Source organism: Heloderma suspectum, chromosome 6 (genome assembly GCF_057233095.1).
Source record: "Heloderma suspectum isolate Gila_16-S chromosome 6, 16-S_ref, whole genome shotgun sequence".
In the NCBI taxonomy this organism is placed as follows: domain Eukaryota; kingdom Metazoa; phylum Chordata; class Lepidosauria; order Squamata; family Helodermatidae; genus Heloderma; species Heloderma suspectum.
Window position 1 is genome coordinate 1298268 of NC_139463.1, and position 22822 is coordinate 1321089.

The following is a 22822-nucleotide window of genomic DNA, read 5'->3' on the forward strand; positions in this document are numbered from 1 at the left end:
CCGCCGGGAGGTCCGCGAAGCGCGGCCAGGCCGGGCAGCCTCTGCGCCGCCGGGCTGGCGCCGCCAGCGCCGCGCGGCCCGCCCGGCGCCCGGGCCGCTCCCCTTCGCCCGCCGCCCGCCCGCCCGCCGGCCGGCCTCGCGGCGCAGCGCCGGCTGCCCCACGCCCGCCACGCGCGCGGCGCCTCGGCAGGCCGCGCCCTGGCCGCGTGCGCACAAGCGCTCGCCTCCCCCCGCGTCGCCGGGCGAGGACTACAACTCCCGGCGAGCCCGGCCCAGGCAAGCCTCGGCCGGCCGGCCCGCCCAGCCGTCCGCCTCCCCGGCTGCTCGAGCGAGCCCCGCCGCGCCCGCCGCCGCTGCCCGCCTCCTCCGGAGGCCCGCCCGCGGCAGCGCCCGATGCAGCCGCTCGCCCCGCCGCGGCGCGGAGGTGCCTGGCGAGGCCGCCCCCGGGCCGCCGCGGAGTAGGCGCCGCGCCCGCCTCCCCTCCCCTCCGGCCGCGGCCTGTGCGCCTCGCGCGGCCCGGGGCGCCAGCATGGCCCGGGCGCTCCTGGGGCTCCTGCTGTGCCTGGGCTCCGGCGCGGCGCGCGGGCCCGGCCCCGGCCCCGGCCCCGGCGCGCTGCGGCTGCCCTTGCGCAGCGGGCTGCCGGGCTCCCCGCAGCCGGAGCCGCGCGCGCAGCGCTCGGCCGAGGAACACGACGGGCCCCGGCGCGGCGGCAGCTTCGTGGACATGATCGACAACCTGCGGGGCAAGTCCGGCCAGGGCTACTACGTGGAGATGGCGGTGGGCAGCCCCCCGCAGAAGGTGAGCCGCGCCTCGGCCCGGCCGGGCCAAGCGTGCGAGGCTGGCCAGCCCCGCGGGCGGCCGAGGAGCCATCTCGGGCGGCCGAGGAGGCGCCTTGAGGCGCGGCGCGGCGCGGCGCGGGGCGGGGCGGGGCGGGGCGGGCCGCCCGCCTTGGAGCGGCTCAGGGGCTTCCCAGCCGAGGGCAGCCAGCGGCCTGGGAAGCGGCGAGGGGCCGGGGCGAGGGCCTTCCTCCAGACCCCTCGGGAGTCGGTGGCAGAGGCGGGACTCGAACTCGGGCTTCCCGGGCCCCCGCTCAGCCCCTGGCCGCGGTGCTGCAGCGCTGAGCGCCTCGTCCCGGGCCCCTCTCGACTTCCGCGGCGGGCGGGCGGCGTCGTTGTCCCTCGCCCCGTGCAAGGCTCCAGAAGCAGCACCCTCCCGAGGCCCTTGGCCGGCGGCGGCCAGGAATCGGGGAGCGCTGGGCAGCAAGAGGCGGCTCCCGGGAAAGGCCCGCGGCTCTCCGCTGGCAAGCCGTGACCCGGAGGGGAGGCTGGAGAGCGGCCGGCCGGCCGGCCGGCTTGCTCGCTGGGGAGCGGGCCCCGCAGGGAGGGCGTCTGGGGGCCTCCGTGCCCCACCCCGCAGCTGGCGGCCCTGGCGAGCCAGGAAGGCGGACGGGGAGAAGAAGGTCCGCTTTGAGGCACGCTTGGGCCGGCGGGACGTCCGGACAAAGCCGAAAGGTGATCGGATCGGGCTCCCGCGGAAGCGGGGTCTCTTCCTCCGCCTCCCGCGGCCTGAGCGGACGTCGCTCAGCAGCCCCTGCCTGCCTGCCTGCCTGCGGATCCAGCGCGGCCAAACCGCCCCTGCAGGCGGAGCTCCCCCCGGGCACCTCCGCAGCTGTGCTGTGGGCCCACGCGGGGCGCGGCGAGTTTCCCCGCCGAGGCACGGCGACTGATGAGAGCGCCCTGGGGCGCGGCGGACGCCGCCCTGTCGTGGCTGTGGACGGGACGTTTCTTTCCCCTCGACCAGAGCCGTGGCGGAGCCTGGGCTGCGCTCTCGCTGCCCCGTCCCCGTGGAAATGGGACGGGAGCCGCAGGCGGCGGGGCGCGCGGGGCGCGGGGCTGCGTTCTGTGTGTGCGGGTGCGGCTTTCTCTGCCCGCAGCAGGATGTACCTGGGCAGACGCTGGGACGTAATTTGAGCTGTAGGCTAGCCCTGGAACCTATTTTTAATCCCTGGGCTCAGCCCTAAAACATGTGGTTTAATGAGTGCCTCTGGGAATGTGCAGAATGCCCTTCCCGTTAACTAGAGGTTCAAGCACCTCTGGTTTTAGAATGTTGTCCCTGCCGTGTTTTGGGGTGAGCTACTCCCTTCGCCTTCCACTGGGGGACTAACTTTGCTGCGGAAAAGGCCACTGCAGAAAGGGCTACGCAGAGCCCCCCGCCCCACACTTCCAAAGAGGCTTGCTCAGAGCTGCCTGGTTCCAGGAAGGCCCCACAGTTCCCTAGTGCTCCTCTGCCGGCCGCCTCTTCAGCTCTGGCTTTGCGCCAAGTGGGCAAGAGTTGCCAGCAGCATATGGTGCTTTCAGTGGAATTAAAGGTTCCTTATGTAAAGTCCGCGCGAATCGGAGAGAGCGAGAGGGGAAAGCATGAATATCTGTGTGCATGAGTAGCGGTTACAAGGTGTGCATCTGAGCACGCTTATTTGTTGATTCAGGCTCTCGGTGGGCCTAATGACTAAAGCGCCTTTAAAACCCGCCATCTCTCTTCCAGCTTAACCCGAGCCCTGCAAAGCCAGGTCAGACATGGGTGGCCCTTTCAGGAGGTGCTTGGACTCAAACGCCGCTGAGGCTCTGGAACGACGGACGGCATGCCGAGGTGCAGGGCACCCTGCCCTGCCTGTGTGGTTGAAGGAGGAGTGTGACGGTGACCGCGCTGACACGATCAGGGAGGGGGAAATAGGCCACGGTGGCTTATTTTCCCCACTGTGTGCGCTGGTCATGTGTGGAGGGGATTTGCATAATCCCCCTTGTCGGTGGGGCTTGCTGTGTTGTGCAAACCCAGCAAGGCTGCCTGGCTGCCATAGTTAACAGGCCACCCAGGGCGCCTGATCGTGCGACTGGGCCCTTCGTGAAGGAGTTGATGGGCTTTGGTGGCTGGTCTGTGGATGAGCACGAGTGAGAGCCCAGCAGGGTCTCGGAGGCGGGGGCATGAGCCTGGCATTCTTGGCGGGGCCCTTGGGCCTGGCAGAGGTGGGGCATGCAGCCCTGTGACCTGCCCGGGTGCCCCTGCAGGGCAAGAATGGCAGTGCTGTTGCAGCCGCATTGGGGGGCCTGCCCTTGCCCGTGGGGGCCGCCTCGCCTCCCTCCCACCTGGCAGGTAGCTGGGCTGGGGAGGCCCGGCCTGTGAAGTGGGGCAGCAGCTCCTCCCATCCTCTGCACAACTCCGGGTGTTGCTGGGTGGGGAAGCCAGCTCTGTCTCGGGAAAGAGCAAGCCTCTTTGGGCCTCAGGTTTCCCACCATGGCGCTTCCTCTGAGCCACGAGCGCATCACGCCGGCCACCCTCTGGCCGGCCGTTCCGGCATGAGCCTCACTGTGTTCAGTGGGACTTGCCCCGAGGCAGGGGTGCGTAGGGCTGCGGCCCTCGGGGCATGGCGTGCGGCTCTCGGGGCTGGGGGTCGCTCTTCTCCTTCAAGCCAGGAGGGGGCCAGCGAGGCCGGGCGTGCCCTGGAAGGCTGCTTTTTTGGCCACCCCCGTTTGCATGTGTGAATGCAGTTCAACGCGAAGAAATGTGACTGGCCCTTGCCAGGTAGGGATGCCAAGCAGTGAGAAAGAGAGGCAGCTGAGCCAGTTTAAAGGTGTCTGCTGAGGGAAGGAAGCAGCCCCAAAACCAGACACAAAAGCCCAGCAGGAACTGGGGCTTCACCAAGGGTGCGCACGCATGTACATCATCGCTGCAGCAGCCACTGTGTTTTTTGGATCAGCACAAAGGGGTAATTCCTTCCTGGCCTGCTCTAGCTGGGGGGTTAGGCGGGGGCAGCGCCCTTGTGCGGTCAGGATTAAGGCTCCCCGCAATGAGACCTGGCCAGGCCCTCTAGTGCCTGCTCTGCAGGTCTTGGCCTCGGCCAGCTGCTCACGGAGGGACTTTGTAGCAGGACCTCTGTCCCAAGAAGAGGTTGGGGTGACTTCTCTGACACACAGCTCTCCACAGCAGCACAGGTGGGAACAGCTTTGGGTGTGTTTGTACTGACCGGTTGCCCCTGCAGGTCTGAACCTGAGCAGAGGGAGTCTGAGTCTAACTTCTGCCGTCTGAAGACCCAGTGGGGGTCTGCTGCTGTTTCCTCTGGGATGCAGGAAAGAGACAGTTCTGGTGCAGTGCATCTCCGCTTCTGCTGTCCTGGGCAAAAATTCCCAAGGACGCCATCCTCTGTGCTCACGTGGCAAGGGTCCTGGGATTTTGCATGTAACGGGCTGCTTCATCAGATATGTGAAGCAGGCTTGCATGTAAAGCAGACTGGTAAAGGAAAGGCAGGAAGGCACCTGATACAGGGAAAGGAGACCTCCAGGGCCCGGTAAGCACATTTTGTTGAGCCATTTCGAATTGCGTTCTTCAGGGCTCTCTGGAACAGCCAATTCCAGTCTCCAGTCTCCAGCGCGATTCTGCAACAGAGTCTGGCAACGAGGAAGTGAGCGTGGCTGTGCCTAAGAGTATCCCTGAAGAAGAATCGCATTTGGGATGTGTGGGGCTCAGCCAGATGTCCTCTGTTCCTGGGACCCCTTCTTTCTTTATTTCCCAGGAAGGGGCAAGGTGTGGTCCTCCAGATGCCGTGGACTGCAACTCCCATCAAACCTCCCAACCCTGGCTCAGGCTGATGGGAGTTGCAGTCCAAGAAGATCTGGAGAGCCACCTGTTCCCCACCCCTGTGATAAACCAAATAACAGGATCAGAGTGAACACACACAGCTCCTTTTAGGGGTAACCTTGACAAGGAAGATGCTCAGAGGATGACTTCAGCAGCTGTGTGCCATATTCCTGCCTGCGTTAGTTCTCTCCCTTGACTTATCTTGGGTGGCGCGTGGTCCATCCCTGCAGGAAGCCGGTTCTCACCTGGGTGCAGAGGACGTCTCCACTGCAGCTCAAGGCGTGAAGGGCCTCTGTGGCAAGTCACTGTGCCTGTGGAGACCCCCTCTCAGGCCAGGGCCTGCTGGGGCAGTTGCCACCTGGTTCTCACCTTGGCCTCTCAGGGGCTCCTGCAGTTTGCCCCCTAACTTCATGGGCCGTTGCTTCAGGCTGTCCCTCATTCTCGGTCAGTCATGCAAGTTGCTGACCGACAGGAGCACTATGTTACTTTGTTGGGTAGTCAGCTGACATGTGGAAACTGGGGCAGGGGGTGCCCTGGAGCTGGATATGGATCACGGATATTGAAAGCGGGAGTTCTTCTATGAAGCACAGTTTCGAAATGGCAAGCGGTACAGGGCCAAATGCATTGTGCTGCATAAACGTTCAAGGGTATGTGAAGTATCCAGCATTTCTGTGCAGCTGACCCAAGAGAGGCCCGTAATCTAGCAAAGTACCATGCTGGGCACAGTGACTAATGGCTGCTGATGGACTTCTAAAGTGAGCCATACGGAACAGAATGGTGAAGAATTTTGTTGAAATGCACTATAAATATCGAAGAATCCAATGCGAGCAACCCAGGAGAAGAAGCCAACTGGCTTCCTGCTCGTGATCTCATCATGAGTACACACATCCCATGTGGGTTCCTTCCCAGAATGGGTGGGTGCATGTGCAAAAGCTGTAGTCCTGTCTGGCAATGGTTGGAAACGACTTGGGGCCCTGCTGTCTTTCTCCCCTGGTCCTCTGGCTGGCTTCGAAGGTGGGCGCGGCTGTAGGTTGTGTCTTTGCTGCTTAGACGTGCTGGACCGCGGGTTTTTCTGCTGGTTTTATATGGCCTTGAGCGTGGGGTCCCAAGCCAGGGCCTTGGCCTCAGGGCCCCATCCAGGGGCCCTTTGACGCGTGGTTACCCAGTAAGGAGAGTGGATGTTTTAATGCAGGAGGCATTCCTTGGTTGGACTGGGTGCCCTGTGCCCTTTCTTAGGGAGCAGTAATGCCGGTGTCCGGAAGTTGCTCCAGGCATGCCCCGCATGCGATGCATCGGAGGGGCAAGTCCAGCTGCGCCCAGCGGGCTGAGGGCAACGTGGGCATCCGGGAAGGGCGGGCTGGCTCCACTGGGCTGCAGTGCCGCCACCTTGGGGTCTAGGAGCTCTGACCTTCCCCTGCTGCACAGGGCAGCTGATCTGCCTGCGGTCCCTGCAGCCCGTGCTGCCCCTCCCAAGGCTTACCAAGCCGCCGCTCGGCAGGCGGCAGCAGCGCTGAGAGCAGGGCTCTGGAAAGCTGTCGCCAGACAAATGGAGGCTGATGGATGGCTTGGTGACCTTGCGTGCCTGGGCCGTTGCACCCCACTGACCCAGGCATGCGTGAGGGCTCTCCTTCGGGTCTTGCCCCACGCTTCAGGTGCTTCGGATGCTCTTGAGGGGGCTGTGGCCAGGAGCACGGAACGTTTGCCTTCCGGAGCTGAGGTGCTCCCTGATACACAGCTCCCTCCTTGTGTGCCTGAGGAGGAGTCTGTATTCCTAACACCGGCAGGAGCCAGCCCCATCCAAGAAATGCTGCTCTTTCTTGTTTTCTTGGAGTTGTGATGCTGCCCTGGTCTGTTAAAACATGGCCGGGGGGGGCGGGGGCTCAGTGCAGCAGGTCTTGCTCCGCCCGTTTCTGTTGCCTTGTGGTGTCCCGGGTGGAATGCACTTAGCTCCCCCCTTTCTTCCCCCAGCTGAATATCCTGGTGGACACAGGCAGCAGCAACTTTGCAGTGGGCGCAGCTCCGCACCCTTTCCTGAGGCGGTACTATCGGCGCCAGCTGTGAGTATGCCAGGTGTCGATGTGCGCAGGGAAAGCAGGAGGCCGGGCAGGGAGCTCACCCCGTGGGAGGCTCCTCTTGCCTGCTGCCCTGGCTCTCTGGGCCCCTGGCCCTGGGCTGCGCCCTTGCCAGCACTGCGTGCCTTTGCCCAGTGCCCCTCTGGTCTCCCTCTCGCAGGCCCTTCCTTGAGCATCTGGCACAGGCTGGCAGTGCCGGGGTGGCGCTGGTGCTCTCGACGCAGAGTGGGCCGGGCGGCTTCTTTCTGTGCTGTGGGGGAGGCGGCCGGGCCACTATCTGGCCTTCGAGCTGTGGGGCACAATGGACAAGGGCTGGGCTGCCCCCTGGCTTGCTCTGCTCGCGGCTCCCGCGGACCAGGGGGAAGGGTGGTGGAGCTGGTGCAGAGCCAGCCGGGGACTGCCGGGGAGCTCCGCCGGAGCGGAGGCCGTGAGGCCAGCAGTGCTGGGACACAAAGGCAGGCAGGCAGGCCTCCCGCGGGCTCGCCTGCTCCTCCAGCTGCAGCAGGGCTGGGGGCCAAATCCAGCCCTTCCATGGTCCCGGTCGGGCTTCCAGAGCTCCCTGGTGGCCACACCCCTTCCCCCCGGCCGCCCATCCTTTGCCACCAGTGTGGCCTTTCCGTGCCCCCCAGCCCACCCCATTCCCAGAGGTGGCAGTGCCTCTCCAGGGGCCGAGCTGCCAGCAGGCTGGCAGGGCTGGCATCTGCCCCCGCCTTGGCCATGCCCAGCAGTGGGATGTGGCCCCCGAGGGCTTCTCCACAGTGGCATTCGGCCCCTGGACTGAAAGAGGCTCTGCGCTCCTGAGCCACAGGGGCATGCAGCAGACAGCAGATCTGCAGGGGAAGCCCCGTCCGGACACCAGGGTCCCTCCCTCCCGAACCATGGGCGGAGCCCGGCGCACCTTGCACACCTGCTTAGAGCGCCCTGTGAACTGTCGTCTTGGCCTGTGCCAGCTGCGCTTGCAGTGAGGCAGCCACCCCCAGCTGCTGGGCCCCTTTGGCCTGGGGAGTCACCAGAGTCTGGGCCTGAGCCTCTTTCTGGAAGAGGAATGTATCAGCTTAAAAGAAGAGGCTCCAAGTTTTTGCTTGGCCTGCCTGGGATACAGCTACCGAGTAATTTTTAAGTTGATACATTTTAGGTTTAGTGAGTATTTTGTTCTATCCATTCATTGTATTGTTGCTGGGTTGGAAGTGCCAGTGGGAGCAGAGCACAAAGGTGCTGTTGAAAAATTAAAAACATTAAACAGGCCCAGGAAGACCTAAGGTCAGATGCCTGCCGGCTGCCTTGGCACAGGAAGGGCGCTGCCGTTGCCTGATGGGAAGTCCTTTGCAGGCCAGGTCTGGACCGGGACCAGTAATGTAACTGACTAGGAAAGGCTCAACCGGGGATGGCAACCGCCAGATTTCTTGAGGGATGGATTTTATTGGTTAATCTTTGGAATGACCATGCTGATGTCCACCCATCTATGTAGTTTTCTGTTTTGTAAGGATTATATAGGTGTTTCGTACTATGCTTGATGATTAATTAAAAAACCAAAAACAAGTCCTGCACATAGGTTTACAATCTAAAGTTAAAGTATTAGCTTCATTAGCAAGGGAAGTAAAAGCAAAGCAGAGAAGGGAAATGTAGATATTTACTTATTTAGAATATTTGTATGTTGCCTTTCAAGAAAAAGTTCTCAGAGCGGTTTACAGAGTAAAATAGAGTAGCAATAGGAAGCTGCCTTACACAGAGTTGGACCCCTGGTCCATCTAGCCCAGTATTGTTGACACTGACTGGCAGCAGCAGCAGCTCTCCAGAGTTTCGGGCAGGGGTCTTTCCCAGCCGGGGATGGGACCAGGGATGTTCTGTGTGCAAAGCAGGGGCTCTGCCAGTGAGCTGCAGCCCTTCCCAGACCTCTGAAGCCCTCTCTGTCAGTCTCCTCTGCCCTCTTCCTTGAGTTTTGCAGGTGTCACGGGCCAGATGCCCACACACTGAGGTAGATGCCCCCTATATGCCCCCCAGCTGCTGCATTCTCCCCACCCCACACCTCTGCTTGTGTCTCTTGCAGCTCCAGCACCTACCGGGACCTGCGGCGGGGGGTCTACGTGCCCTACACACAAGGCAAGTGGGAAGGGGAGCTAGGCACTGACTTGGTGGACATCCCCCATGGCCCAAACGTCACAGTCCGCGCCAACATCGCCGCCATCACAGAGTCGGACAAGTTTTTCATCAATGGCTCCAACTGGGAAGGGATCCTGGGCCTGGCGTATGCTGAGATTGCCCGGGTGAGTCTGGCATCAGCGCTGGCACCTTGGAAGAACATCTTGCTGCTGTGGAAACTGTGATGTCAGAGAGGGACCCCGAATGCTTCCAGCACAAATGAAACCTGCAAGGTGAAAACAACGGAAGGGGCCATTTTGTGCTGGAAGTGAAGCTTGTTCTATTTCCCCCCTATCCTCTTAGGCGTCGTACAGAGTATGTGTTGATTATGGGGCACCCTGATCCTTAGCAAGGACTGGCTGTGGTGGCACAAGTCTCTGAAATTGCACTGCACAAAAGAAAGGGGGCAGTTCTATCAAGGCAGGCCTCGGATGGTGCCGGAAAGGGAAGGGAACTTTAATAAAATGGTAAAGTTCCCAATGCGGTGGAAGCCTCCTTCCTCAGGAGCACAAGTGCCCAGTTTGTTGAGTTATTTTAGCAACTCTCTACGTTTTCCTGTCTTGTCTTGAGGCTTGCCTTTCTCTCTCCTGTTTGAAATGCGCTGCAGTGGCTGAAGCAGCATCCCCTGCAAGACAAGCAGGGCAGGAAGACCCCAAATGCAGGAAGAGATTCCTCTTGCTATCGCTCCTGTCAGGCCCAAGCAGATTCAAGGACTCATCTGGTTGCCCTTGGAATTAGCCAACAAGCCTCCCATGGTGGGCACTTCCCTTCTGGATCCCACTTAGAAAGTCCCCTTGCATGAGCCCTTTGGCAGTCCTGGGCAAGAACTTCGGTGCTTCATGTGGTGAATTTTGCTAAACCTGAGTGGCTAGCCACCTTGGATCTCAAGTCTTGCAAGCTGATCTTAGCACCTTTTGCCAGTAAGCAACTATGGAAGCTGCCTAGATTAGAATGCCCAGTTGAGTCCCTGACCTGATCCCCGACTCCTTGATTTCTCACAGCTGTCCAGTGTGGACTCCCAGGCTCAGCCCAGTCGCAGCATGGTTGGACTCTGGCCTTGCAGCCCAGGGCCGTTCTCTGCCCATTCCTCACTGATGCTCTGTCCGCCCTTCTCTCCCCTCCAGCCTGATGACGCTCTGGAGCCATTCTTTGATTCGCTGGTGAAGCAAACGCAGGTGGCCAACATCTTCTCCCTGCAGCTGTGTGGCGCGGGCTTCCCACCCAACGACTCCGAGGCCCTGGCATCTGTGGGGGGCAGCATGGTGAGTGGCAAGGGGCTCCCTGTTCTCTCCGCCATGCAGGACGGGAGCTGCCCCTGCCCAGGGCAAATAGGCTGCAGTGCAATGTTCACTTTGAGCCCTGGAACCTGTTTCAGGGCTCACTCTTGGAATATGTAATAGGAGGTGAAAGCACCTCTGAGCATGTGCAAACTGTCTTCCCCTCACTACTGACTAACCACAGCCAAACTTCCAAGGCCTTTCTCATTTATTTATCTGTCTTCACCCCTTTGCTTGGGGGAGGGGCTGGCGGGTTGCAAGGTTTGGATTCCGGGCAGTCTTGAGCCTGCGGCCACTCGAACCCCACTTCCCAACGGTCCCACGCACCAGGAGCACTTTTATGGGTCAGCAGCCCTCGGTCCCCCCTGAACCTTCGCCCCTCCCCGCTCTCCCTGCAGATCATCGGGGGCATCGACCAGTCCCTCTACAGGGGCAGCGTCTGGTACACGCCAATTCGGAAGGAGTGGTACTATGAGGTCATCATTGTCAAGATCGAGATCAACGGTCAGGACCTCCAGATGGACTGCAAGGAGGTGAGGGGGCAGCTGAACCCAGGGGCAGCAGGAGGAAGGAGATGGGGCAGGGCGGGAGGAGGCAGGACGTGGCTGCAGAGGGCAGCGAAGACTGACCCGCCCCACGCGCCTTTACGTGCTGTGGGTGTCTAAGTGCTTGGCGGGACTCACCCTGCTCCCCCCGCCCCTGATTTGAGACCCGATTGTGCTCAGTCGGGCTGCCAAGGGGGGAAGCAGCAGAGCTCCAGCCCCCCTCTCCCTGCCAAGTTCCAGGGCTGGCACGGAGTCGCTTCTCTCCTCTGTCTTGTAGCATCACAGTGCTGGCGGACTGATTTATTAGATCTGCAAACAGACACACACACACACACCCCCCACTGGCAAGTGCCCTCGGGGCAGTTTGCAGTCATGAAGCCAAACTACTACTACGACAACAAAGTAACAAAAAGATGATAATTCAATATTATTTATTTATTGTGTTTTAAATTTTATTATTAAATTTACATCCCACCTTCCTTCCTCTTGTAAGGAGCCCAAGCAGCTTACGTGATCCCCCTCCCCTCCCCCTTTTATCCTCACAACACCCCTGTGAGGCTGAGAGGCAGTGAGTGATGGGCCCAGACCACCCAGGGAGCTTCACAGCCAAGGGGGGACCAGACCTCAGGTCTCCCCAGGCCCAGTCCAACCCTCGACCCACTGCACCGCACAGGCGCTCCTTGCTGAGCGTGGAAAACGCTGAAGCATTGTGGAGCCAGCGGCACGAGCGGTGATCAAGCCACAGCTCGAAGATCCAGTGCCTGCTGGGAGAGGAAGGTCTCGACCGGGCCTCTGCGTGCATGCAGTGGAGGTGCCGGCGGATCTCCCTGGGGGCGCTCCACAGACCTGGGGCCCCCACAGAGAAGGTGTGGTGCTTGCATGCCTGCAAGGCTGGGGAGGAGCCTGAGCATCTCGCCTTTCCCTGCAGTACAACTACGACAAGAGCATCGTGGACAGCGGCACCACCAACCTCCGACTCCCCAAGAAGGTCTTTGAGGCAGCTGTGAAGTCCATCAAGACGGCCTCCTCGGTGAGGGGTGCCTGGGGGGGTGTCGGGCAGCCCCTGCCCCGCACAAAGGGCGAACGTTCCGAGAGCACGGTGTCCAGATTGACCGGGGGGGGGGGGGCGGTCTGTCTTGGATGCTAGGCGATCAGTTCCCCGTCTCCAGTGCTGGGCATTCGGATTCTGCATATTGTGCAAAGCGGGGGCGCTGGCACAATTTGGCTGGGGGAGGCCTAATCGCAGGCCCGCGTTCTGAGGCCCGCCAGCACATGACTGGCGCATGAATCCGCTCCTGGGTGGGTGAGCAGGCGTCTCCATGTGCACTGGCTCGTCCCCCACTTGTGCTGCGGTGGTGGTGGTGGGCCTCCAGGAACCTGGTGCTTTCTCATCTGTGTTGACTGGGGAGTGGAGGGGGCAGAAGGCAGCACCCCCTCGCCACTTTCCAGCCAGCGCTAAGAGGATCCCTTTCCGCCGCCTCTTCCACAGACAGAGAAGTTCCCCGATGGCTTCTGGCTGGGGGAGCAGCTGGTTTGCTGGCAAGTGGGCACCACCCCCTGGCACATCTTCCCAGTCATCTCTCTCTACCTGATGGGCGAGATCGCCAACCAGTCCTTCCGGATCAGCATCCTGCCCCAGGTGGGGGCCTGACTTCTGGTGCCTGAGGCACAAGAGGGGGTGGAGCGGGGGAGGAAGGGAAGGGGGACGCAGAAGGTGTTCTGGTAGGGCGGCAGGGCCAGAGTTTTCTGCGGAATGGAAAAGAAGGTTGGCAGGAGAAAGGTCCCAGGCCAAGGCTGGCATTTGGGGTTTTGACACTGGGGTTGGCAGTGTCTCGATTAGAGCTAAACCAAATCTGCCACTGACTCAGCTTTGGGCTGGTATTGGGGGTGGGATGGGTGAGCCGAACCTCTCCAGAAATGTCCACTTGACCTGCTTGAGGATTTGGAGTCCTTCCTCGACTATTAAAATACAGAATGTTCTATCCTTTTCAGAAAGGCATTTTAAATATTAGCAGGGGTGTTTAAGACAGGTTGCTGGTGAGGGCAGGGGGTTTAAAATGTGCCACAGCCCTGTGTGAAGTGGTGTTTAGTTTTTATAAAAAGGGAGCCTTCAGCACTTGCAGGGTTTTCTTTTGTTAAACACAGAAGCACATCAACCTGTCGCAGGGGAGGGAGGTTCAGATTGGGCACTTTAAGCACGCAGGTGCAGCAGGCAGCTGCACCGAGGGCCCCCTCTCCTTGAATGAAGAGGACAGGAGTTGCCCTGGTCACAGGTTTGATGGCTCTGAGAGCACATGTGCGCACACTGAAAAATGAAGGCAAAACTGAATGGAATTCCATCCTTCAGGCCTGGATAGCGTCCATTTTTTCTGACAAGTGGGAAGGAGAGAAACTGCACCAAGCTTGGTGCAAGGCCCTGGGCAGGCTGGAGGCTGCCGCCAAAGGAGCCAGGCCACAGGCCGCAGAGATGAATGTGAGCTGGGCTTATCCATGCGAACTTCGGAAGCGGCCCCAGACAGAGTCAGACCTGACTCCCCCGCCCCGCCCCGCCCCACGGTCTGTCTAGGTCAGAAGTGCTGATGCGGCTGGCAGCAGCGGCTCTCCGGGATTCCAGGCAGGGGTCTTTCCTGCCCTCCCTGGACATGCTGCCTGGGACCTTTTGCATGCAAAGCAGGACCCCCCCTGCTGAGCCACAGCCCTTCCCTGGAGCCTGTTTTCGGTACGTGTGAAGTAACAAAACCAAGCATGACTTTGAGCACGTACAGAGTGCTCTCCCCGTTGCCCTGGGCAATCGCAACTCGCCCCAATACATCTGAACTTAGACGGGCAGCCTTCTGGGTGAAGGCAGGCGTTCCAGCTGGCGTGAGTCTTGGTCCTCCCCGTTTGGGGAAGGCAGGAAGCCTGCCGTGCTGCTGCTGACCAGAGGCCTGTTCTGCCTCCCTCCTCCAGCAATACCTGCGGCCTGTCGAGGATGTGGCCACCTCCCTGGACGAGTGCTACAAGTTTGCCATCTCCCAGTCTTCCACGGGCACCGTCATGGGCGCGGTCATCATGGAGGGCTTCTACGTGGTCTTTGACCGGGCCCACAAGCGCATCGGCTTTGCTGTCAGCGCCTGCCACGGTAAGGAGGTGGGCGGGGGGGCCTGCAGAAGGGGCAGGGCAGGGGGGGCATTGGCATCCCACTCTAGGCCCCCAGCGGGCGCCACTGAGCCACAGGCCCCCTTTGCTTCCTCTGCAGGGCTCACTCCGAGGCAGGGCTCAGCCCCAAACCCGCCCTCAGTGCCCAGGGGGCTGGCATGGGGAGGTGCCAAGCAGTGTCACTGTCTGTCTCTCTGAGCATGCGTGGAGCGCCTCCCCTTCTCTAGCCGCTGATTTGGTGGACCCAGGCCTTGTTTGCCCCGCACTGTGGGCCAGGACAGGCAGGTTGGCGGGCGCCCAGTGCCGCTCTTTGCCAGACAGTTGCGCCCGCCCTTGCCGCACGCCTTCTCCGGAGCCATGACCCTCTCTGCGCAAAGGCCCTTCTCCCCCCAAGATGCTCTGCCAGCCGGAGCAGACCGTATTGGGGCGGAGGGACCAGGGCCTGACGCGTGCCGGGCAGCCGCCTCACGGCTCCCGCTTTTATCCGCTCTGCCTTCAGTGCATGATGAGTTCCGGACGGCTGCGGCGGATGGGCCCTTCCTGCACACCGACATGGAGGACTGCGGCTACAACATCCCCCAGACAGACGAGTCGACGTTGATGACCATCGCCTACATCATGGCTGCCATCTGTGCGCTCTTCATGCTCCCCCTCTGCCTCATGGTGTCTCAGTGGCGCTGCCTGCGCTGCCTGCGCCGCGGCCACGACGACTTTGCCGATGACACCTCTCTGCTCAAGTGAGCGGTCCCCGCCCGCGCGTGCGCCAGCAGCCGGGGCGGGGAGAGACAGACTCGCCCTCCCTTCACCGGAGGGCCTCCGCCTCCACCCAGCGGGCGGCTGCCACCTCGGGGCCAGCTGCAGGCAGAGCAGGGACTGGGGGGCTGAGCCAAGCGCCGCCAATGATGTGCAGCCGTTTCCTCCCGGGGTGAGCGGGTCTGCGGCCGAAGGTGCCCCTTGTCCTCCCGTCGGGGCTGGGAGGTGCCTGCTGTTGCTGCCATGCTGAGAAGAGGAGCAGAGCGCGGGGGGCCCAGGGACGGTGGGCAAGAGCTGCTCCGCTGTGCAGCGAGCTCGGGGACCTTCCCTCCCTTTGCTTTCCAGTTCGCGTGTTCCCGTGGCTGCTGCTGTCTCAGCTGGCTCTGCCTGCAGGCGGCGGTGGCGGCAGCAACAGTTCTTGAGACTTCATAAGGTCTTGCAACATGGAAGGGTTTGCTTAAAAAGGCAATGGAAAGCACCCGAAGCGTTGTTTCTCTGTAGAGCTGGTGAGGGTCACTGTTATTTCTTCAGCTGTGTGTGTGTGCGCGCGTGTGCGCATGTCACTCAAAATATATATAACTTGCAAAATGGCCAGCGCCAAGAGGGGGCCTGTTCCCCATTGCGGGCACCTGCAGGCTCCCGCTTTGAGCTTTTCCTGGTGGCATCTCTTGACGGACCCCGAAACGGAGCCAGTGCCAGGTGCTCGAGGTGTCCGTCTTGAGAAAAGGGGCCCAACGAATTGATGAGGACCAGCTGGGGTAGGATTCCTGCCTCCTGGCTCACAGGGCCGCTTTCTGTGCAGGAGTCTAAAGCGTTCTATAGCCAGTGACAAGGGGGGACAGCTGCCCTGCTCGCCTCGGGACCCCACGACTCTGGCTGCCCTCTAGCTGCCTTTCCTAGTCTGCTCCCTCAGAGGGGTCGGGGCCGTTCCCTTCAAGGAGCAGCCTGCCCTGATCCAGGCCCACGGAGCCTCTCTCTGGACAGGCATGCCCTCTCCCCAAACTCTGGCCCCCTCCCCAAGAGCTGGACTCTGGGCTTGCAGGGCTGGGCTCCCGGCTTCTCTCGAGCCTCCCAGGCGCGCCCTGTCTCAGATAACTTGCTCCGCTGGCAGCATCTGCAGGGCGGGGCTGTGGTTTTAACCAGCCTTCGTCACAGGGCGGCTAGGCGTCTCGCCCCCTGTGGCGAGTGCTGGGGGCGGGGGCTGGCAGCGGCCCTTCCCGGCAGGGCTGCATTCATGCAAACACTGGCCACAGGGGGCGTGAGACCCGTTGCTGTCCTCTTGGGGAGGAGCCCCTCTCCTGGAAGGAGCACGTGCTAGGCTGCGGTATGGCCCTGGCCCCGTGGTTTGGGGCCAGGGTTCAAGGCTCTCCTCTTGGCTTCTCCTCCGTTTCCAGTCTCCTTGGCGTGGGAGATCCCTGCCAGAAAGAACGGCGGGCGGGCGGACGGGCTGCCTGGCAGTGCTCCAGAAGGGGCCGTGCACTGAGCTGTCCCAGCTGCTGGGGGTCTCCAACCTCTTCTGCAGGGAAACAGGGTCCCCTTCCTAGCCCCCATGGAACATGGTCAAGCCCCCTTCCTGCCTAGCTGCGGACCTTGGAGTTTGGGCCGACTGTCGTTGCAGTGGTCAGGGAGGCCTGTTCTGCTGGAGACTGCAGTGAGGCTCGCCGAGCACCCAAGCTCTGCTGCGGGGGCCTGGGCCTGGGCCTGGCTCCACAGCCTGTCTCACAATCCGCAACATTAGAGCGCCACTGAACAGGGCGCACCGCTTTCCCTGGTGCTCGATCGCGGGTCTCGTCTTGCCTGCAGAAGTTTGAGTGTTTGCTGGGGTCTTTCCCAGTCCCGCCTGGAGATGCTTTGGCCTTGGTGCCGCTGCTCAGAGGTGGGGGTGGCCTGCCCACCTCCTGCTTAAGTCAGTGCTGTTGATGGCCGCCTTGCCTCCATCCCCAGCAGGAGGGGCGGCCAGCAGGGGATGGCCCAGCCACAGGCGAGACGGAGACCAAGGAGCACTGGGAGGTCTGCCTTAGTCCGCCTGCCTCACCCAGCCGCGGCTCCGGCATACATATATAGGCTGTTCTCAATGTTCCTTTAAAATGTTCCTTTACCGGGGCTGTTGCAGTGTGGATGTAGGCAGCTGTGTTCTGCGTGCTGGAATGCCAGATGCTTTCTGCTTGTACAATGTTCTGTAAATATTTGTAATGCTGGCTCCCAAATCCCCTCTGGCTTCTCTCAAATGCAAGCAGAGGGAAGAGCTGGACCAAGCTTTTTTATTTTTTGTAAATGGCTAGTTGCTTTTAAGCACTTGTTTGCTTGGGCTCCATGGGCGGGTGGACTTTGAGCCACCCAGGAGGGAGGGGGTGGAGATGCACTTTATGGCCTGTGCCAAGTTTGACGTGCTGACGAATGTTCCCTCGCCCTCTCATGTTCCTGGCGACCGTGATGGGCTGTCTAGCGGTTGTGAAACTGTTAGCTCTCAGCGCAGCTCGAGCTGTTTGTAAAATTGTCTTGTTCAGATAATAATCTCACTGCAATACTGGCAAGAATCCCCCTTTTCTGCCTCCACCCAGCGTGCACCAAGCCCAGCTCATTTCCTCACTTATATCCCATTTTAAGGGAGTTGTAGCAAGTGCCTCTCGAGCATGGCCAGGCCCAGGGCAGAGAGTGCAGCCCTCGAGTTGTTGGCATCGGAAATGGCGTTAGCTGCTTTGTCCCCATTTCATCCCTCTTCTGATGGGCTCAGTGGTGGAGTTTGGTGCCCAAGGTGCAGCTCCTCATGCCCACGGCAGTGGCAATGGATTTATGTTTGCTTGCCAAAGCGGGTGTGTGTGTGTATCACAGAAGTTGGAGCAAGTTTAGAAGGGGCTCCCGCTTAAAGTTGGAGAAATGCCACCCTCAAGGCCCCTTGCTTTACGACCATCGCCTTCAGCCTTTTTCCGACCCTGGACCCTTCCTTAGCTCAGACGTGCATTTCTAGACTTACTTTTCCAGCACGCCCTCATACGGTGCGAGTGCTGCTGTTGTGGCCCGCTGACAAGTTGAAGCGTCTAAGTGAGCTGCAGCAGAGTAACTGCAATCCAGGCTCTGCAGAAGGGGCCGCCCTCCTCCTATACAGCTTTGGATCCAGCCCCATGGGGGCACAGGACAGCCCCACTTTCCGCTCCAGACTGGCACGACCGTAGCAGCCACCTCTCCCCCGGCCCTCTGGTGATTTCCTAGCAGCCACTGCCTTAACCAGCTTCTACAGGGACTTCAGGTCTGGGAGTGAGGGACGGTGGAAATGTGGCGCCACAGGCGGCAGGGGGTCAGTCCACAGATCCTTCTGAATGCAAGAGCAGGCAGGGCCTCGGCAGGGCCCTTGGCCTCTCCCCCACCCCAGCAGCTTGCCCCAACGACAGCCGGGATCCGGCAACAGTGCTGGCAGGAAGGGGGCTACAAAATGGGAGGATGTGGGGCAGGCACCCGTTGAGTTTCCGGCACTCTACCCACCCCCCGGTAGTGTCTCTGTCAGAGTCATGAATGTTACTATGGTAAAATTATTGCATTAAAGAGAGAAAAGCCCTTTTTGCTCCAAGGCCAGTTATTTGTGGTACAGCAGAGTAGAAAGGTGCCCACCACACAGGCGCGGCGTTCTGGTGAAGGGAGTGGGGAAGAGGCAAAACTTGGGGAGCTGAGCCCCGTCCCCTGGTCAGACTTCTGGAGGAAGCACCTGCACAGCACCGCTTGGGGGCTGAAAGTGAAAGATCAGCATCGAGCAAGAGGTCTGCATAATATACACACTTTATTATGAACTGGTATACAGACTTTCTATACACGCATTCCCTATAGAATAAAAATGTACATGTGTATACATGGCCATATAAATATAGAGTTGTAGAAATTCTGGGATGCCTCCAGTCTTGTCCGAGTTCTCCCTCCCTGCCTGCTGGTCATTTTGGGCTGGGACAGAAGGGGCAGGCGTCATTCGTGTTGGTCTGAGCCCAGAATTTGATGCACTGGAAGAGGACAAGGTCCGCCATTTGCCAACTGTCTCCCTGCCCCTGCAGGCTGGGGCACCTGCAGCACGTTGTATGGGGGGGATGCTTCAGAGCAACTTCCCAACCAGCCTCCAGGGGAACCGGTCTAAAGGGAGGCAGGAAGCCACCCGCTGCCCAGGGATTGTTGATCCTTAACTGCCACCATGACCTGGGAGGAGGGGGTCTGACCGCTGGCCCATCCAGCCCAGGACTGGCAGCTGTCTGCTGCTGCTACCAGGAATCGAAGCCAGGTACTCATCTCTGCCAAGTGAATGGCCTCTGGCCAAAGGCACCCTATAAAAGCCCCTCCCCTTAGCATCCTCTTGGACCCCCCTCCAAAGGCTGCCTAGCTCTGCCCGCCCCAAGGGGTTTTGGAGCACTCGCCTCCTTGTGCAGCGCATGGGCACAGGCCATGGGGTGGAGCTCAGCAGGCTGGACCAGCTTCTGGCACATCAGACACAGCTTGCAGGCCGCAGGAGCCTGGCGGGCACAGAGAATGTGGAGAGTAGCTGGGGCTGCTCCCCCCCCCCCCCCGGGCGGCTCTCCTGGCTGTTGGCCCCAGTTCAGGAGACCTGGGGTAGTGCCCGTCTCACCTGAGGCGCGGTCCCGGCGTAGGATACCTGGGCAGCTGGCAAGAATAGGGGGCTGCTGATTTGAGGCAGAGGAGCAGGGAACATGGGGGAACAGATCCGGCCATGAGGCTGCAGGAGAGAACACGAGAGGTGGGCTGGCTGGTCAGGGGCTCCCCCGGCCCAGGACTGAACACACCGCTGGACCTGGGCCGCCGTGCTGTTGTGCCTGCCGGAGGGGCTAGGAGGCAGCGTGGCTTGCACCCAGCGCCTTGCAGGCCAGAGCCAGTCACTTGGCCGCCACGCAGGGCCCCAGCCTACCTGTGTGGCCACAGCTGCCACCCTGTCCTGCTGCTCTGCCAGCTTGGCTGCCACCAGCTGGTTCAGCTCTTCCAGGGTGAGCCCTGCCAGGGTCCTTCGTGCTGCTTTGATCTGCTGCAGGATATTGGTCAGCTGGGCCCTGAAAAGAGGAGCAGAGAGCACTGGAAGTCCGCTCATGGGCTTCCCTGGCAGAATCAGAAGAGAGGGACAAAGACGGGGTGCTGGCCAGCTGGAGCTCCCAAAAGGAAGCTGGATCTTGGGGAGAAGGTCCAGACTGACGCCCCCACCCTCCATGCAAGCTGAACCAGACACAAGGCCTTCCACAGTCTGCAGGGCCCCTTGCAGTAGAAGGCCAAGGCTTTGCTGGGGCCAGCTGTGGTCCTGCCCCAGCCCCCCGCCCCCCTGTAGGATGCACAGCAAATTGTCCAGATCTATGCTGAAAGCACAACAGAACCCCCAAAGGGAGCTCCCCTTCCTGGGGGTCAATTTCAGTTCTGTCTCAATAAGCCCCAAAGCTATTCTGGGGAAAGGACAGCTGGCTTTTCTGGGGCAAATCCAGCACTCAGAACTTCATGCTGCAGCAATCAGGCAGGAGGGGGGCAAGCAGACACCTCCACAAAGCAGACACCCTGCCCCCCCCTGCAGTTCAGTCCTCTGCACGCTTACAGGCTGCCCCTTCTCCTAGCGGGACCATGAAGGCCCCCACTGCATTTCACACACATGCTCCCTGGGCATGCAGTTTGGGGCAGGGAGCTCCAGCAACTCCCGTTTCCCCACACACCTGACAGCCAAGGAAGGGTCCGCTACTCACTTGTTGCACTGGGGAAACCGTGCCAAGAGTTTCTCCAAGATCTTCTCCAGCTTGTCCACGGGTGGGGGTCTGTGAAATTCTGGAGCGGCCTTGACCCCACCCAGGCCTGGTGGTGGAGGCAGCGCAGCCGCGGGGGCCACGCGGGGGCCAGCCAGAGAGGCGAGCACAGGGCTGCTCCTGCCCTGAGAAGCAGCAGGCAGAGGGGGCGAGGGCTGGCTGGGCCTGGAGATGGAAGGGTCAAGGAGGGGGAACGAGAGCACCCGGGGGTCTGCGCTGGGCATGACCATGGGCACGGGGGCTGTCCCAGCAGGGAAGGGCAGCTGAGGGGCGAGGGAGGCCGAGCTGGGCTGGAAGGCCGGCAGCAGGAAGTCTGTCTGAGAGAGAGAGAGGGGGGGAGTGGCAATTATCCTGGAGACCACTCCCCAAGCTGCACTGGAGACCGCTCTGGCCACCTCACCTGAGGCAGGGCATCCATGTCAGGGTAACCAGGACTCCCCAGGACAACGCAGTGGCTGCAGCTGGCAGTTCAGAATCAAGAGCTGCTCCCAAGGTCAGCCCTTTGCGTTGTCAGAGGTCTCCCCTCTTGCAACAGGTGCCGGCCCCACTCCCAGCCTCCGAGGGGCAGGGCAAGGCTCACCTCCAGCGGCGGCGGCGGCAGGGGGGGCGTGGGGATCTGTGGGAGGCTGCTCAACTTTGCCCCATTCCGCACCAACTGGATGTGGTCATTGAACTGGTCCTGGCAGACAAAACACACATGTATAAAGGGGGGTGGCAGTGTTAGCCAAGCCCCAGAATCTATGACTGCCTCCCCTCTGGGACCAGGCAGGGCAGCCCAGTAGGAGGCCATAGGCCGGCCTGGCCAGTCAGCCTACCAATTCGCATGCCTAGGATGGGACACGCACATCTTTTACAGGTCAAAAATCACCCATCCTTCCCCATAAGGGAGACGGTCATCTTAAAGTTCTTCCAGCCTGAACCCAGAGACACAAGCCCCCTCCCCCACAGCCGCCATCCGCAGGCCCCCTGCTCCTGGGAATGAAGGCCTTTCCCTCCATTCACAGCCTTCCCTGCTGAATACAACGTCCCGTTCCCAAGGACCCCGGGGGAGGGGGCCGTTTTCTCGCCGGGGCGAGGCACAGACCACAGCCCCCCCCCCCCTTTGCAGGGAATGTGCTGTGCTTACTCGGACGCTCTCCTTGGTCCTCCGTATTCTGCTCAGCCGCGTCTCCCACTCCCGCTTAGGCCGGATGGTCTCTAGCGTGGGGGGCGCTGACCTGCCCAGACATAGCAGCAGTGGAGGCAAAACAGCGCCAGTCACACTCTTGCCGACAGCAAGTGAGAGAGGTCCGGCTGAACGAAGGAAAAGCACCTGGCCTTCCTCCCCACCCGGCCCCTGAGCCTCCAGGCCAAGGCAGGCTCTTCTGGCCTGAGAGTCTGTGGGAGGTGCCACACACATCCAGTCACAGACGGGCACGTGTGGTGTCACAGGGCAGCTGCACTTCTGGCGCTGCAGAAAATGCACAGCTTTGCTCCTCCTCCAAGTGGAAAACCCGCAAGGGAAACAGCCCACACCCCGGCCTCCCAACCCTCGGGCCAGTGAGAAGTCACTGACGAGGTTCCCAAGCAGCGCTCTGGGGCGGAGGCCGGCTGCGGCGGAGTATCAGACCCCGCACACCGCCTCTTGGAGCACAACTGCTGGCCCTGTTGCGGGCCACCACCTGTGCTGCATGGCCTGGTCAGGATGAGACGCTGTCCCCAAGTGACCTGCTGGAACACAGTGGCCCTGAAACTGCAGCCAGGAGAGTGGCAGAACAGGGCTGGAGACACCCCTCTCTCGGCTCCTGCCAGGAAAAGGGCGGGAGAACAGTGGAGGGTGCCGGCAGAGCGGGAAGTGCAACTGCGCTGGCTTCTGGAGGCGGCCCGCCAGTCATCGCACTGGACCTGGCCGTGCCCCGTGCTGCGTGGCTCCTTCACCCAGCAGAGCCCAGCCGCACACTCACTTGAGGTAGGTGAGATGCAGCTCTGCTTCTTTTTCCGCCTCTTCCAGCTTCAGCACCAGCAGTTCCTTTCGGCTCTCCAGAGACAGGATCTGGGAAGGACACAAAGTCCGTGCCTGCTCAGGGAGGAGGAGCATGGAAGCCCTCCCAGGACCTCTGTGCAGCCCCCAGCAGCGATGGGGCCCTGACCTCAGGACGTGCGTCCAGAGCAAGGCTGCAGGAGGTCTGCCTTCCTTCCCTCACCCTGCCTGGGGCTCACGTGGCGCCCCAGTCTTTGGGGGCAGCCAGCGGATGCTCCACATCAAGCAGGGCTGCAGCCGTACCTCTGCTTTCCAAGCCCGCTCTGTCTCCTCCAGGATTGACCTGTTGATCTCGTTGTGCTGATTCTTCAGCTTGTCCAGCTCCATCTCCCACACCTCCCTGTGGAGCAAGCCAGAGGCTCTGGTTTAGGGGCCAGGACGTTGCAGCTCCAGACTCCCCTTAGAGGGTTCCATGACATGAGCGCCCACGAAGCACGACCTCAACCCTGAGCCTTTGACCTGCAGGTGAATGGGCACACTGGC

General features: G+C 61.2%; 3 protein-coding genes across 5 annotated transcripts in view; 2 read left to right on the top strand and 1 right to left on the bottom strand.

Annotated features, from left to right (window-relative positions):
- On the top strand, positions 1-18422 carry BACE1 (beta-secretase 1). Its single transcript, XM_084860565.1, has 9 exons — positions 1-799; positions 6599-6687; positions 8750-8966; positions 9966-10103; positions 10517-10651; positions 11592-11693; positions 12153-12302; positions 13613-13784; positions 14301-18422. Exons 1-9 carry the CDS (start codon positions 530-532, stop codon positions 14540-14542), a joined length of 1515 nt encoding a protein of 504 aa, XP_084716691.1. The 5' UTR covers positions 1-529; the 3' UTR covers positions 14543-18422.
- Positions 18308-22822, bottom strand: part of RNF214 (ring finger protein 214) — a 25152-nt gene continuing 20637 nt past the window's right edge. For both annotated transcript variants that reach the window (XM_084860556.1, XM_084860557.1), the window contains 9 exons: positions 22583-22679; positions 22263-22351; positions 21446-21536; positions 20900-20998; positions 20263-20636; positions 19452-19590; positions 19155-19262; positions 18946-19041; positions 18308-18540 (listed from right to left, as the gene is read on the bottom strand). In XM_084860556.1, the coding sequence (XP_084716682.1) occupies positions 18475-18540; positions 18946-19041; positions 19155-19262; positions 19452-19590; positions 20263-20636; positions 20900-20998; positions 21446-21536; positions 22263-22351; positions 22583-22679 (1159 nt within the window). In that variant the 3' untranslated portion in view covers positions 18308-18474. The remainder of the gene's footprint in view (positions 18541-18945; positions 19042-19154; positions 19263-19451; positions 19591-20262; positions 20637-20899; positions 20999-21445; positions 21537-22262; positions 22352-22582; positions 22680-22822) is intronic.
- Positions 21804-22822, top strand: part of LOC146340354 (uncharacterized) — a 2017-nt gene continuing 998 nt past the window's right edge. The window contains exon 1 of one of the 2 annotated variants that reach the window (XM_084860568.1): positions 21804-22267. In XM_084860568.1, coding sequence (XP_084716694.1) covers positions 22004-22267 — 264 coding nt within the window. In that variant the 5' untranslated portion in view covers positions 21804-22003. The remainder of the gene's footprint in view (positions 22268-22822) is intronic. The other variant, XM_084860569.1, reaches the window with a different exon arrangement.

Excerpts from the sequence above, each read along its gene's own strand:
- BACE1 (XM_084860565.1), top strand. The coding sequence starts at position 530 with ATGGCCCGGGCGCTCCTGGGGCTCCTGCTGTGCCTGGGCTCCGGCGCG. Across the intron at positions 10,652-11,591 it reads TCCAGATGGACTGCAAGGAG|TACAACTACGACAAGAGCAT; the intron begins GTGAGGGGGCAG and ends CTTTCCCTGCAG. Across the intron at positions 11,694-12,152 it reads CCATCAAGACGGCCTCCTCG|ACAGAGAAGTTCCCCGATGG; the intron begins GTGAGGGGTGCC and ends CCTCTTCCACAG.